The sequence below is a fragment of the Nothoprocta perdicaria genome, unplaced genomic scaffold (genome assembly GCF_003342845.1).
Source record: "Nothoprocta perdicaria isolate Ctin4 unplaced genomic scaffold, notPer1 scaffold_370, whole genome shotgun sequence".
In the NCBI taxonomy this organism is placed as follows: domain Eukaryota; kingdom Metazoa; phylum Chordata; class Aves; order Tinamiformes; family Tinamidae; genus Nothoprocta; species Nothoprocta perdicaria.
The window spans coordinates 102381-118520 of NW_020455611.1; the positions used below are offsets into that span (position 1 = coordinate 102381).

A 16140-nucleotide genomic window follows, 5' to 3' on the forward strand; every position below is an offset into this window, starting at 1 on the left:
GTCTTCTGGCCAGACTGACGTGCTCGTTGCTGTATCTGGCCAGATGTTCCTCTGGTGGGGAACGAGGCTGATGTTCACGGCGGCAGGGTCTGGCCTGGCTGGAGCTGGGCTGTGGCTGGATTCTTTGCTTGAAGATTCTCCCTGTTGACTGTTTTTGCTGGAGCTGCATTTTAAAGGTACTCTTCTAGTAACTGCTCCTTTCAGCATCTTAGTCATTGGCAAAAGGATAAAATGTCTGTTCAGAAATCTCCTTCTAGGCAGAGAAGCCAGACGAGAAGGGCTCCAGGTTTCAACACTTACTATTCAAATGCAGTTCTGCAGTTGTCAAGAGTTTCTATTTAATTTCTCTAGGGTTTTCTTAACTTCCTGCGTGAAAAGTAAATTATCAGTGACTACTTTTTGTTAGGCCCTCTGTGCATTAATGAGGGCAGTGATCACCATGAGCGCGGTGGTTATGATAGCTTTGTCTTTATTAAGAGTGAGCTCATCACAGACATCATTTGGATGGGGTAAATAATTCCCAACACATACTGACTAGAAAGAACTTGGGAGCTTGTTGCAAGCTTAGGTCATGGGAAGAGCCCAGCACATCAGCAGGAGACTTATCAGAGCAAAGGTCTCTAAAAGTTGTCTGACTTTGAATTAAGAAGAAAAATTTAGTGGGAAAAGCTGTTGTAATTTCTTAAGGCTCTGTATACAAGACTCTGACCATTAGTATCAATTGAATCTTTCAGTTACTTATGGTTGCAAAATAGGAGGCTAGGTTTTCTTTGAATTCATAAAATTTGAATTCTTTTCGTCTCCCTTGTGAAAACAATCTGTAATTTATAAACTAAGCCTTTCAAACAAAATAGCAGCGGGGTTTCTATTTCCAGAAATTTAGCACGTTGCTGATGTTCAAACAACCCCCTTTAAAAAAAAAAAAAAAGTTAACACTTGATTATGGTTATTTACATGGTGTGAAGTGAGTGAGAAGTGCTACTGGTAGGATTTGGTTGCATAATTTTACAACTATTTTACATAGATACAAATGGCAAAACTAAAATCAGTGGGAGACCAGTGCTGGTTGTAAACATCTCATAACGTTTCTTAGTGCTGGCACCGGCCCATTTTTGAAAGGATGCTACCCTCCAAAGAGCCTTAAAAATCAAGGCTTTCTTTATGCAAATAAAAAATAAGACATTCAAAGCAAGGAAATGTTTTCTAATAGTATTGAATGGAAACCATGATCTTGGGTACTCCCCAAAGTACAGCTTTCCGCAGCGCATCGTCACTGGGAGCTGTGCATGTGTCTCTAAGAATTAGATTTTTTTTCTTTAGTAAACGACTGTGTTTACAATCAAATCTTCCTTATTCTTCACAATCAAATCTTCATTATTCTAAAAAGAACTTGATGGAGATTAATTGATGACTATTGTCTTTCAGTTTATGAGATATTTTTGCAACCACAGCTTTAAGTACTTGACTTTCACTAGTGAAAAAATGACACTTTGAGCTTTGAGCTTCTCCAGCCTTTGTCATTCCCAAATATCCTGAGGATGCTACAGAACAAGTTTCTAGGAGCTGTTGCAGCCTACACTGAGCTGCAGCCACACTGAACTGCAAGCTTCGCAGTAGCACAGGAAGCAACAGAAATCTCCCACTTAGGGATGCAGAGCAAAAATACTCCCCTGTCCATAAACCTTAAGCATCACTTAAGTCCTAATTTTGCCTTTAAAACCAGAGCACAGCATAGGCTCAGATGGTTCGTGGCCCATTCTAGCTGTGGGCTGGGAGGAGGGACGAGCTGGGAAGAGCAGGGTCCCGGCGCGGCTGGGGAGGCTCGTGCAGTGTTCCTGGTGGACATGAATGTCAGTCTGGCTTGCAGCAGTTTATAGGATCCTCCAAAGTGGCTAAGATGATAGAGTAAATTTTAAAGTAATATTGATACACCTGCTGAGGGGTTAATGCTGACCAGAACAGACCGGTGCAAGTTGAGACCACAGCTTTTTTTATTCAGCAAATCAGCAATAACATCCTTCCCCAGGTCTCTCTCCTCTTATCATCTTTCTTTCTCTCTCTCTGCCTTTCTATACTTCTGGTACTTACGTTGCTTTGCTTTGACCAAGCCTTTGTCTTTGAAGGAGCTCGTTCCTGCCTTGCGTATAGAGTATTCTAAAAAAGAGTTTGAAAAATCAACAGGCACAGGAGTGGAGAGCTCAAAACTCCAGTTCCCTTTAAGGAACCGGGACTTTTCACTGATGGTTGCAGTGGGAATAGAGGCAGTTTCAATTTATCTTGGCTTTAACACAGATGATTTCTTGGTGTTGTGATCGTGAAACAAACACAAAAGCACAAGATGAATAGGAGAAATAAAACTACAGGGGACCAGATTGATCTTTGGGGAGAGATCAAGGGGCTGGAGGTGCCACTTGTGAGCCCTTCAGCTCTGCTGGCAGCCCCGGGCAGCTCAGATGTTGCGGAGCAGCTTCCACCTCTGCCTCTGGAGCCGCGATCTGCTGAGGACACCGCGGTGTTCTCACTTGGAAATAAGGCTCATTACCTTGTCTGATCCTATTGAACCAGTATCCAGGGTTTCTACATTAAAAACTGCTTTCCTGGGTTAAAATCAATTGTTTGTTTTTGCTGTGGATGCTTTGCATTCTTGCTCACAGTTGGCTGGTGCTGTGTGAGAAGGGCAGGGTTGTGGGCGCGTACTTAGATGCTAATGCCGGCGCAGACAGACTTTACCGAGAAGTGGAATGGTCCAAAACCTCAGTGCAGAAGACAAAGATATTTTTCAAACCCAAAATGAAAGCAACAAATGGAAGTAAGGGCTAACTTTGTCAACTTCCACCCCTCCCACAATAAATCTTCCAAATCTTGGCTTTTATCACAGATGGATAACACAACAGGCACCACAACACACCAATATTACGCAAATACTTCATGTGCTATCAATTATTTTGGAAGTATTCATCATCTGAATTGTGAAACGCTTTGACCTTTTTTCCCCAATGGAGTGAGTATGAAGGTAGGAGTCTCAGGCTAACACACTCTTTCTCTGCTAAGGGTGGGGAGGATGTTTAAAACTCATTTCAGAAGGGCACAGCACAGAGCAGGGCTCTCCCCTGCACACCCAGACCTGCCTGCTTGGCCTTGCATTTCTCCTTTGCATTTCACCCAGTGAACTAAACAGGGCCCAGCCCCAGGAGCCACACTGCCCCTCTGGGCTTTCTGTGTCGGGTGACAGCAGCAGAACTGCAAACGAGGACTGCAGCAGTACACGGAGCACCAACATCATACACAGAAGCTCTTGTTTTATTAACAACTTTAGAGTTTATTAATTTATAAAATCAGGTCAAAGTGATACAACAAGTACATAAATAAGTACCGTAACAGACGTACATCCCATGAAGAGAATGAAAAACCATGACACTTGTGTATTTTATTGCCTTAAGTGACCAGAGACTGTAAAAATGCAACACTGCATTTACTAAATGATAGTTACGATTTTTTTTTTATTTTGCTTTTCTGAAGGAGTGTTTATTATACAAATAAATATACAATCTGGACTCCACCTGACCTGTCACAAATACAAAAAAAAAAAACAGGTTACCTTCCTCTTCTTCTTAAAAAAATTACAATCATTGTACACTTTCCACTTAGTCTTTGTTCACCAATTACTGCTACAGACAGACTGTCCATGAGGTGGGCCAGACCACTGTGTGTTTCTGACCGGGTTGCTACAAACGCCTTTTGCAAAGTCTTCGCCAAAGGAATGACAAGTTTCAGGCTTGAGTTATTAGAAGAATTATAGTGGAATCTAGTACTTCTACAGCACATTTCAGCCCAGCAGACGCCCCAGTTCTGGGTAAACTCTTTCTCCTCCAATTGCATTGTGATAAGTTCAGGTGTGAAACTGCTACAGAGCCCACAGCAGTGTGACAGGGCTTAGGACACACTGTATCCCTTTCAGCCACTGAGACCGAATGGGTGAAGGCAGAAGGCTATGTTCCCACTGGAAATTTGGTTGGGACAATTCACTTAACTCTCCTTTCTATGAAAAGCGGTATAGAGCTTCTAATGGCCACATGCTAGCTAAGACTTCAGATATGTAGCATGACATCAGTTCTTGGTCTTGCTTCTTCTGTAAGGTCCTAGTGATATGAAGAGATTGTTTTGTTCTTGCCAATCCAGCTGCATCCTGGAGGAGCTCTCTTTTTAGCATGTTTTTGTGGTATGCAGTGGACCATTCTTAGCACATTGCAGCGAGGGAAATGTCACTATCTACTCTCTATCCTGGCCTAGGGACAACGTGGTGGTTATATATAGGCAGAATCACAAAGGACTGAGAATTAGAAAGTCCACCTTCTATACATTTTCCAGATTTCCTTTGCCTTTTCCATCACGCTCGTGTCTGCCCTGCTCAGATGCCTCCTCATCTCCAAGCCTCTGGCGCTGCAGGCAGCCCAGGCAGGGGCCTGGCCCGGGAGCCCCTCCGCAGAGTGACAGCTCTCCTGGTCCCCGTGCTCATTTCGCTCCGCAGGAGGACCCAGCCCTGGCACAGACTGTTCCATGGAGCTGTGCTTCCCAACGTGGGCCAGAGCAGCAGGATCTTTGCTTGTGGAGCAGAAAATGGGACAAAGACTGGCAGGAGGCACCTTCATCTTGGGAATGAATCCAGGAGTGCAGCCACAAGCCGCTCTGCATGATTTTGTTGTCTCTTCAGATATAGCATTTTTCGAAGTGATGGCCTTGTACTTCTTTTTCTGGAGATGGCAGCCACCTTCCTTAAACACACCATGGGCCCACTATACTCCATTTCACCTTCCAACTGCCTATCTCAGCTTTGTTTTTCAGGAAGAAAGCAACTTGCACAAAGCTACTCTGCCCTAAAGGCCCGCTACAGCAGCTTGGTATTTGTCATGGGGGAGGTTTGTCCTCAAAGTTTGCTGGAGAATTGAGAGGCCACCATGAGAAAATGCAGCACTTCTGCACTTTGGATCCAAATTGGAAAGCATCAGTGGAGGAAGGTCACAATCCTAAGGAGTTATTAGTGGGGAGGTTTAACCCACTAAGAGTTTTGGAAGTGCTGGGAATACTTGCCCACCTTCCACCACATGCTGGGTAAGGCAGGGTATCAGCCAAGACCTGTGTTAATAGGGCCCACAAGAATGAAGTTATTAGGGCTGTGATAGGGAGCTAACACGTTACATTTTATTTAGAGAAGTGGGAGGTAGAAACTGAGTGAAAACCACTTAAAAGTGAACATTTTCTCAAATTGCTACGAAAATACAGTGATTGCCACTAACACCTGCTGTTCAGTTTATGGACTCAGTTTGCTCAATTGTAAGACATCATCCCAAAGGCAGGCTGCTTACAAGTTTGTTAGCTTAAATCTGTTTTTTATGTCTCCAACATAAGTATTGTATCATTTGTGTTTTTCCTCCCCTTCTAAAAATCTGTGAGTCATTTTAACACCAGAAACGGAATAAACTCAGCACAGGAAATAATACTCTTCGTAGCTCCTGCACATTTATTAAGTGTCCTTCTTTTTAGTTTGAATAACTTGCCAAATAATAATAATAAAAATGTTCTGTTTTCTTTTTTTAACTTGTAAAGAAATGCAACTCTAAGAAACTACAGTCTCTTTCTCCTTCCCCCACCAGTAATACAGAGCCTCCTAGTCTTTTTGAGGAGATATTTAAACGGTTGACACAGACCACTACACATAAAGCAGCAAATTTGCTGTGCATGATGTGAATAATTACTGCATTATAGTTTTGGGTTTTAGGGCAACTGTTGACTTAAGCAAAATAAGCCTGCAGTCCAGCTGCAGATCCAAGTTTTCATAAGTTTTCTTGTGTTTCTCCCTCCAGTGCTGTCTCCCTTAACAGTGACCCTTTTCAGACTTCTCAAGGTACAAAACCTTTACCAAATCCTCGAGCTCAGTCCTGCACACTCTGCTTTCACACATTTGGCTGATCTGAGCTTCTCCCTCGCTAAATATTTTCCACTGGCCTGAAAACAAAAATACAAAGGAGAAAGATACTCAGAAAGGGCACAGAGAACTTTGGAGTCATTTACAAGCACTCTCCGGACAAACTGATTCACAATGGTAGAGACACTGTCTAATCCTCCCATGGAAAATATTTGAAGCATCTTACAATCATGTAATAGAGTCCACGCAAAATAACTTGTTTAAAAAACATAATCTAGGACCAGAATGTTATCCCCTTCTTTAATTCAGTGGTGCTATAATTGGCCCCTATTCATTTCTGCCATTTCTGAAGTGAGATACTCTGGTTTAAGGCAGAGCTATGGGAGAACTGGAATCCGGTGGTGAACTGAAGTTTTTGAAAGTCAGGAAGCAACAAGTCTGCATGTTTCATGCAGTGTGAGCTCTGCCTAAATACAGACTCTGTTCCTAGGGTATTACTATTACTATGCATTTTTGGTAATGTGAATGCTTGTGGTCTTGGTAACTAGAATAATACAGTGCAGGTGACCAGGAGTGGGAAGCTTAGGGAAGGCTGAAAGGAAAAAACAACCAGGAAATCTTTTACATGAGAGGGTGTCTACTTCTCACTAATCCTGTATCCTCAAGACTAGATTATTCCAGTGAAAAATACCTCCCTGCCCAACTGGAAGCTCATAAAAAATGGCAACTAGTCTTGGAAAAGAACTGGGAGCTAAAAACACCTTTACTTTAATTAAACCGTCAAATCAACAGTCATATCCCAAGGTGGATGAAATACAAACAAGAAATTTAGTCAAGAGTGATAAATAAGTGAATTATAACTCCTTAAAAAAATTAGAAGCATAGGAGTGTCTTCTTTCAAATATAACATATATATATATGAGAACTCCTTTAATCATGTCATTTTTTTTCTGTACTGAATAACTTTCAGAAAAATGATGATTGCTTGAAATGTTGCTTACATGAAGCCTGATTGTGCTGCTCCGCTGCCATCAGTCATGGCAGTGAGAGCAGAGACCCGTCTATCCTGCATGTTCTCAAAATGACAGGTGGCTAGTGCAGCAGGGACAGGCTCCCCTCTTACATATGCCTGTGTTTTAAATTGCTGCATTTTAATGATTTTGATTTATACCTACAAAATATTGAAGCCATGTACTGGGAGAAAATTAAGTTATCTGCTTGAGTATGTGGAGTAAAAGGAGTGTTCTTCATATGGAGAAGAGAAACTTGAAGAGACCAGGATGTTACTTACTAGGGGTTGTTCTTGTTATCTGCTTGAAGTAGGGAAGTTCTTCAAATTCGCTCTTGGATATTTTCTCGATGTAGAAGTGGCGCAGGATCCCTGAGCAGCGAGAGGAGGAGCGCGTGTTAGCGGGAGCGGGCGCGCAACACGCCCGGCCGGCCCTGCCACCGGAGCAGGGTCACTGCCGTGCCAGGCTTCCCCGAAATCCCGACCAACAACCTGCATTTTCCAGGGTATTCCAGGATATTTTTCCTGGATGTTCCCTTTGGCTCTGTTGGCTACTTTTGCATTTTTCTTCTGTGAGTTTATGGTGCAGGGAGTTTCTGGGTGGGGGAAGAATGAGCTGACACTTTTCTAACATAGCCGACCCTTTCCTTAGTATGAGTGAATGCAGAATTACAGCAGAAGCCAAAATCCCAGTGTCCTGAAGAAAAGCAGTATGATTTTGCTGTCACATACCATTTTGCCTGTCGTGAGCCAGCAGGCAACATCACTGTCAAATCATCATTTCTTGAATACACAGGGCATTTATTAACCATCAGAGCCTCTGACTGCTCTTCCGGTCACGGTTTGGGTTTGGCTTTGTGCTTGAAAAAGAAATCTGCAAGTGTATAATTTATATGGAAAAGGCTTGTGCTACACATGCTTTTCCTAAGAGAATTACATGCTTTCTGCTTAAAGTAGGAAACATTTGTAGGAGGCTGGAGGAAATACTTTTTGTCGTACTAACGACTGAGGATTTTGCACAAGTGCTTGGGCTTCTGAAAGGTTTTCTATTTTTTTTTAACTGTATCAATTATTCTGCTAAAAGTTACTACTTCCATCTTAAAACATTCTTTGCTGAAAGTTTAGACCATTACAGATGTAGTAACACATCACTAAGGCTGTTTTCGCTGGACAGCTTTTTCAACCATGCTAAATAAGAACCCTTAAGCGGCTGGTTAAACCCTGCCTATCTGCTTCTCAGCAACAAATGTCATAGTGCTTTCCTGACAATCTGCCTGGCTTTGTGTTTTTGCTCACAATGAAGGCCAGAAGCTTTCAGAACTAGAATCTGGGGGGTTATTCAGACTTCTGCATAACAAAATTCGAGTGTGTAGGAAAGGGCTGTCACGGTGCTGCACTAGCCAGAAGGAGCGCAGTCAGCATCTAGGCTTGGGATTTTAATGGAGGACAATATGTTGTGTAAAGAAAGAACTTGTCTAACTCACCTTTTCTAATTGTCCACACATGTATTTCTATTTGAGGTGGCTTTTCAGTCTCTACTGCAATTTTTCTGATGGTTTCCCCTTCCTCTGTGAAAACGGATTCATAGACAGGCAATGTCTCTTTGCCACAGAAATAATCTTTGTTGTCAAAGTTCTGACTTGGCACTTCTTCTGTTTAGGAAAAATAAAAAAACACAAAACTCAAAACAAATATTACAGCTTTAACCATATCTATTCTGCTTGATTCTGAATGTCTATGCATGGTGGAGAGATAGTATATGGATGTATAACCCAGTTTCATAAGGAAATGAACTGTATATAGCTATGCTATCGATCCATCAGTATCCTAAAATTTTTGAACCCGTTGTCACTTTCCAAGCAGATCTGAAATAATGCTAGAAGACTCAGAGGTAATTGAATAACTAAATGAAAAAATCAGTGGTTGGTCGGAGTGAATAGACCCACACTGGTGTTTTGCTGAGGCAAGGAGCAGGGAGAACTGATGTATCCTGCGTTTTGCTCGGCAGCAGCCAGCAAACCAGCAGGCCCACAAGAACATGGCCAGCTCTAGGTGTGTGCAGGCCCAGACTAGCCCTAGTGCACCTCGTCTCTGGCCCATGTGAATGTATAATGGGCAATACGATTGAAATCATAAATATTTTGGTGATACCTGGAAGTTGGACAAGAATGCAAGAGATATAAGATGCAGCTTAGTGAGAAAGTCAGACTTATCAGATTCTCCAGCTTGAGGTGAAACCTAGTGATAAGTACCTCTTAACACATACGAGACATAGTAGAAAAACTTAACTTTCTTAAAAACTGGCACATGGCATCTCAAAGAAAAAGACAGTAACTCTCTTTTCACTACTACTTTTTCCATTCAAGCCAGTCTGTTAGATTTTGCTGACTCATCTTCAAATGAGCCTCATCCAGTATTTACTGACATCCAGAGGGATCCAACTGCTCACCTCCCACCTGCCCACGGCCAAAAGGGATGCACCTTCATAACCAGGTCTGCTCATTTCCTCAGAGTGTTTCTGCCCAGTGCATCACCAAACAAACAGGATGGGCCACACAAATTAGAAACGAAATGTAAAGGTCCAGAAGGGCAACAGGATACTCCTTTGCCCTTTATATCATATGCAACATGGCTGGTCATTTGTCAGACCAGCCAGCAGATTAGCAGGTTAGTTGTGGCATTAATTTTACTAAGTAATGATACAGAAATGTAATAATTAGCATAGCACAGAAAGGTAATGCTAAGCTTATATTAAGTTAGTGTTTACATCAAGGATTAAGTTATATAATCAGGACAAATCATGTTGTAGTCAGGGCTTTTGAATGCCTGTGGTGTGTTTTGCAAAGCAGGAATGATAGTATCTCCATGCAAATCTTGCAAGCTAGAAAACGATCTGAATGTTCTGTGAGCTCTGTACTTGGGGGAGCAGAGGAGAGTCTCCCGAGGGCACTGCACATGCACCTGCGCTTTCTGTGCATGTACCCCTCTCTGTGGAAATGAGTGTCAGGAAGTCACGCTAATATTAGACGGAAAGTCAGCAAGCGATGAGAACCCACGTGCCCTGGATAAATCAAGTCTGCAGAAGAGCAGTAGAGCAGTGACGGGGACAGCTCCGGCTGTCCCATACTGCTGTCCCTGCACACAGACTGGAACAGCAGGCACAGCTCGTGCTGGTTTCACCAGCAGCCCATGCTGCTTTCACCAGACCTCATTGTGACTAGGGGGCCTGAGCCAAGCCTGTTAACATGCACAGCAAGAAGGCGGTCTGCAATCAACTTTTTGTTTTACCTGGACAGACTTTACAGCATTTTCCTTCTACCTTCTGAGGGTATTTGCAGGGATATTGTTCTGGACAATGAATTTTCTTACATTCTTGTTTGGTGACGTTGCAGGTGCATAACACACACTCTACAATTCCAAAGGCCCGGAGATTAGGATGCCAAGATTCACCATGTGAGTATGTTTTGCCGTTTGAAACACACACTACAAAAGAAGAGAAAATGAAGAAAAAGTACAACTAGAAAAGGTACGCTCATTTGAGTATTGATTTGCTTCATGCACACTTATTTAAAGCAGTATCCCTGTACATAATTTGTTAGTATCTCTGTGCTTGGTAGCTCTTGTGTGAGTTTTTCCCAGTAAAAGATAATGAGTCTAAGCCTTTGAGCGCTCTTTTCTGAGCAGTTTGCCTTGATTCCAACCCTGCCAACACCAATGTCCCTGAATAATTTCAGCAGAATGGTGGAGGTGGCTGATTCTACGTTTTGACCAGCTCCCCTCCAGTGCATGTGTTTTATTGTACATCATTACCTGGCTTATAAAACACTCCCCTCCTCCTGCTCTCAGTCACCTACAGGACACATCTGCTAAACTGGTTCTGGCTTCTCCAATTAAATCTGCACCCAACATCATCGTGACATTTGCTACTGAGCCATCTGCACAGTTTTTCTCACTATTAGCTGAGCGCTGCCTTTGCAGGGAGAGCCTTGCTATCAGCAAGCTGGATTAGTGCCACATGGGACTTTTATTGCTTTCATATGGGCCTGCCTGCTGCACAACACACAGAGGCAAGCAGGATAATTTTGAAAACTGAAGTTTGATACTTTATATTTTTGGAGGGACATATATATGTCTGTAAGTATGTAGAGATGTTTGGGTTTTGAAATCAAAAGAGAACATTAACATGAGAAGATGCATATGGCAATGAAACTTCATTCCAGCAGCACCTAAGCATCTCAAAATATTCATTCATCAGTGCCCCTGAGAGAGAGACAAATACAGCTGGCAATATGAGTGTGGAGAAAATCCATACCTGGTAGAAGACAGTTTGGGTCACCCTGCAACTAGTAGGAATTATATCACTTTACAGCATGTCTGTGTTTGCCCTATAAACCTTACTTCTTTCTTTTTAAATATTTTATAAACACAAAGAAAAATGCAAACTAATCCTAACAAGGTGAAAGAAAGGGCACTGCCTGATTTCTAAGAGCAACTGATCTGAAGCTGGGGTATGTTGTAAATATTTCCAATTCTTCTAATATGCCATCATTTTTATTAATGCTTTTATTTGTAAAATATGTTCCTATTTTGCCTGTAACTTTCAAAAGCAATTTAATTTTTATCTGTAATCTGAAATTTACATCTAACTGGTAACAGATGTGAGCAACTGGCTTATACTTTACTGAGTTACTGAGATTTATGGTGGGTGTTCTTTGTAATGTATTGTCTTTCATGAGGTTATGCCATCATTTGGTATATAATTTGCTACTTTTTAACTCTTTCCTAAGGTCTGCTTTTATTACAAAGGTAAAAACCAGTTTTGTTTCTTCTGTGAAAGCAAATTAAATGTTATCTGTATAGTCAGAATATGAGAGAAACCAGTATAAATGGATAGAACAGGTAAGTATTTAGGCTTATTATGTAATGAAATTATCTATTATTGGTTATATTGACACTTATGTAGAGTTTACTGCAATTAGAGTTTCCTAGACCTCTTAGGGACATACTTGTCTATGATTTTTACCTGACAAAGGAAGGGCTAACACTTAATACCACGTAGATAGATATTCTTTCTGTTTCAAGGGTGTGTTAAACAAAATACTCTGGGGTAGCAGCTGAAGCCTCCAGTAGGAGCCAAAATATGGCACATACTTCATCTTTTCAGTACTCTTTATGTTCAGAAATATGAATCTCTATCTGTGCAACTGCATAGTATTTGCATGTCAGGTTTGTTTATTTTTTAGCTTGTTGAAATGTGTCTCAAGGGGCATGTGCATTAATTAGTAAATACTTGTTAATTGCACAAGAACAAAAGAAAAGAGGTGGTCAGCATTCTGGTTTGCATCGTGGGGACCTCTCAGACACTCTCTGGGCAGTGACGGTCTGAAGTTGTGGCTGTTACCATACAGCGTCCAGAAATATGCTGCTCGCCTGTATGCTTTTTATTTGCTGAGACAAATCAGTTAGAAATTGCTTTGATGATGTCTTCATGTGTGAATTACACGTCAAAGACATTGCACTGCATGGAGATTCCTGCTCCTAGATTCAGCATAAAACACTGGCATAATCTGAATGTTTTTTCATGGTTGTTCAGGTGGATAATAAAGATCCTATGGCCAACATTCCTGCTGTTAGTTAATACCTTAAAAGATTAGTTGGCCATAATACAAGGGCTTTTAACTCTTTGCGGGTTGCTCTGGAGTGTTCACTGACTGGTACTTGTGGGTAGCTGTTCTTTACGGTTGCTCTTCACACCTATTTCTTTTATGGCTGCTTAGTTGTGCCCCAGCAAACCTCTGCATCCACAGAAGCAACCAGGAATGGGACATCCCACCCTTTCTGCTCTCCCCGCTACCTGGGGGCTGACGTTTCCTCTCCATTTTTGTCCCTTCTGCAATGCAGCAGGAATACAGCCTAGTCAAGGTTTGATGTATAAGCTTAAAGTCCTGATGTCCTCATCACCTAGTACAGTTGTGGGGCACATGCTCCACACAGGCTGCTTACAGGCACTTAAGTTACAAAATAGGAGACAACATAAAGAAATCAACCACAGATTGGTTGTTTCCTACTGACCACATTGCTCTGTGAACCTGTTAGCAAATCCAAAGGCTGATGATGCCCTCCAGCCCCGTCCCGCAGAGTGGTGCAGAGGTGGGCGATGGAGTGATGCCCAGGTGGTGACAGGCACTTGTGTCCTACGTGCAGGCACACAGACCTCAGTCAAGAGCGTGTTTCACACCTTGAATCGTTCACTGCATTTCACCTTTCCAATTTGCACTGGGTCTCTTGATCCCAGTGTGAATTTGCAAGACTCTGCTCTTTCTATTGGGAAGCTTTCAGGACTCTTAGGTGGCAGATACCTGATCCCAAGTACTGGTGTAAAAAAGACTGCTCTTTACCTCGCCCATGCTTATGCTTGTTGTTGAGGACGATCTGCACGATGGTTCCCGACGCCTGCTGGGGGTCGGGCAGGACGCCGCGGTTGCTCCTGGCGCCCGGGAAGCGAGGGGCGCCGCCCGCCTGCCTGCCCGAGCTGGGCAGCGGCTCGTAGTGCGAGCGGGGGTACGAGTGTCTCTGCAGGCAGAAAGGCAGGGAGGTAAATGACCCGTCCAGCGAGCACGAGGAAAGAGGCTGCACTCCAAAGGGGGTCCTGACACGTGTGTTGTCACTACCATCAAAGAGGCTCTAAGCATAATGGATGGCACCTAACAAACAACCACCCAACAAACACACGGTGAGAATGACTCTCCCGCTGCAGCTTTGCGCTCCCAGCTGAGGCTGGTGCAGCTCTGCTTGCACAGGCCAAGTGCAGCTGGGCTGGAGACTGTCTGAGCTCGCAGACTGCAAAGGCTCATTTTATTTGCAGAAGAAAGTAGTCTGTGCAGCGCGTTTTCTAGAGCAAAAACGCTATGGCTGTTTTCGGAAAATTATTTTCCAAAATACCCGGGGGCATGAAGGGAGAGTGTGTATTACAGCAGCTGTGGTGAAAGGCACAGTTCTTCTCTAATGCAAAGACCTGGTGGTTCATGTGTTGAGGTCATGCCTCTGAATGCTTAAAAGCTCCTCATATTTTCTGAATGCTGCCATAAAAATCCCCTTTTACGGAATACATTGTAAACTGTTACTCTTAATGCTGGAGATAGTGAAGCCCCTGAAGTAAATATATACATGTAAATATGTCAGCTTGTGGAAGTGGAAGAAATCAGTTTGGGGCTAGATTCACAGGATCCAGCAGTAGATATTTTTATATCTTGTCAAACCTGGTAACATCCTTTTACCTTTTTTCCCCCAAAGTACTTGCATGCACAGCACAGCAGGAAAATGTGGGCCCCACTTACAGCTTCCCTGTTGGCCGGCTGCCGGAAGATGTCTCCGTCGGAGTGCTCCCAGGATAATTCTCCATCTCCTGCAGGCAAAGCAGAACAGGATCACTTAGGGGAATAACTGTGTAATGCCTTGGGAGGTACTTAGGAGAGAAGTCTCACCCAGCTTTACAGCTAAGTTTAAGATGCAGGTTGCATTCTTTTACCCTTAGATTTATGTGCTTTTTTTTTTTTTTTTCTTGTTCTTCACTTAACAGAAGTTGATAGTTTGGACTTCATGTCCCAGGTATGATATGAACCAGGGATGCTCTGTCATCTGCTCCTGCAGGCCAAACCTCTGTCCAAAACTGACTATTTGCTAAACAGAAACGACGCTGTTGAGTGCATAATGCACTAAACAAAAAGCAGAAGCTGTTCCGGGCACATGCAGTGAGTTACGTCAGGGTCTATGAGAAATGGACCTGCTGTGGCTGGATCCCATCTAAGCTCATAGGAGCCTCTGTTTGCATGTATTGAGTGTGAACTGTCCAGCCCTGCTGTTCCAAAGCAGGCAAATAAAATACTGCAGAATAGGACTCTTAACACCTAGTGCATTCACAGCAAAGTAGGGACATTCTGCTGGAAAAGAGACAGGGATTTTGGAGGGCAGTCTGTGTTTGTGCTACAGAAGGAGAGAAGCTTATGGGACGCCGCGAGGGCCTCGCAGAGCCAGGCTCGGTTCCTCACAGCCAAACTTGTCATTTGCAGAGTGGAAAGTTGGAGGGAAGGGGACCCTTCCAGTCCTGCTCAGAGCAGTGCTAGCTGCTTGCCGGGTAAAGGCAGCTTCATAAATACAAACATTACTGAGCAGGAGCCACCACGAAATGTTAGCAGGGAAAAATCAGTTCCGTTTGGGGAGAGACTGTGGTTTAAGTAGGTTTTAAAGATGTAATGAAAAATACTCCTCGATATGATGAGCTATGGAACTTGAACTGATATCCAATTCTTGAAAAAAATTATATGAGGAGAGATCATTCAGCGTGGAACTGAGCTTGGCGTTTTCCCCAGCCTGGGCGCAGAGACAGAGGCAGAGCTAAAAGCGAGCGGCCGGGAGCGGAGCTGCAGCCGTGCCGGGCGCTGCGGCTGGGATGCGGCCACGGCCCGGCCCAGGCGGGTGGGTGGGTGGCAGCACCAGCACCGTGCGGCCGCGCGATGGGCGAGCGCGAGGGCGACCTTGCCGAGCCGCGCTGCTGAGAGGGGACTGACTGCGGGCCGGGGCCGCCTCGGTTGCCTTCAACTGGGTGGGATCCATCAAGGACCCACCTCTTCATTGCACCCTGCGTGTTGTCATCTCGCAGCGTTTGAGAGCTTTGTCCTTCACTTAAGAGAAGACAGATCTTAATGTAAACTAACATCTGAACTATAGGGCTTGGTGCCTTCTCTAGTGGCTCCATGCTAGTAGAGGAATGAATGGGATATTCAGCAAGTTTGAATATGTTGTGTTAGTATTTTTTGGCCATGCAGGGAGCAGGAGTTGACTCTCAGGTTCCTCACCCTGAGCTGTGCTGGTGTCTTGGTGCCGACGCTGCATTTAGGTTTGTGTTTTGTAGGCATTGCGAGGGGAGATAAAACAACTTGTGCCATGTTGGAAAGGATATGGTTAGGTAGGAGAGAAATGAGAAGTCTGAAGGATTTTATGTAAGAGTTATAAACAGTAGAAAACATGTCGAGAGAAAAGAAGTCTGCAAAAATGGAGACATTGGGTCTTCTACTGCATAATCCAATTTAATCTCATCTCTTGTATGAAAATACTACTTCTGAAGAGCTTGTTTTCCTTAATCATTGCCTCTTTGGTTTCAGTGACTGATTTCTGCAGCAAAACTTCGACTTTTTTAAACTATAACAGG

General features: G+C 43.4%; 1 protein-coding gene across 1 annotated transcript in view; it reads right to left on the reverse strand.

Moving 5' to 3' along the window:
* Window positions 1-3796: 3796 nt before the first annotated feature.
* The window catches only part of CHRDL1 (chordin like 1), a 33776-nt gene continuing 21432 nt past the window's right edge, over window positions 3797-16140 (reverse strand). Inside the window, exons 6-11 of the mRNA XM_026044543.1 lie at window positions 14270-14337; window positions 13331-13505; window positions 10221-10415; window positions 8417-8584; window positions 7215-7304; window positions 3797-6003 (exon numbers count right to left, since the gene is read on the reverse strand). Coding sequence (XP_025900328.1) covers window positions 5873-6003; window positions 7215-7304; window positions 8417-8584; window positions 10221-10415; window positions 13331-13505; window positions 14270-14337 — 827 coding nt within the window. The 3' untranslated portion in view covers window positions 3797-5872. The remainder of the gene's footprint in view (window positions 6004-7214; window positions 7305-8416; window positions 8585-10220; window positions 10416-13330; window positions 13506-14269; window positions 14338-16140) is intronic.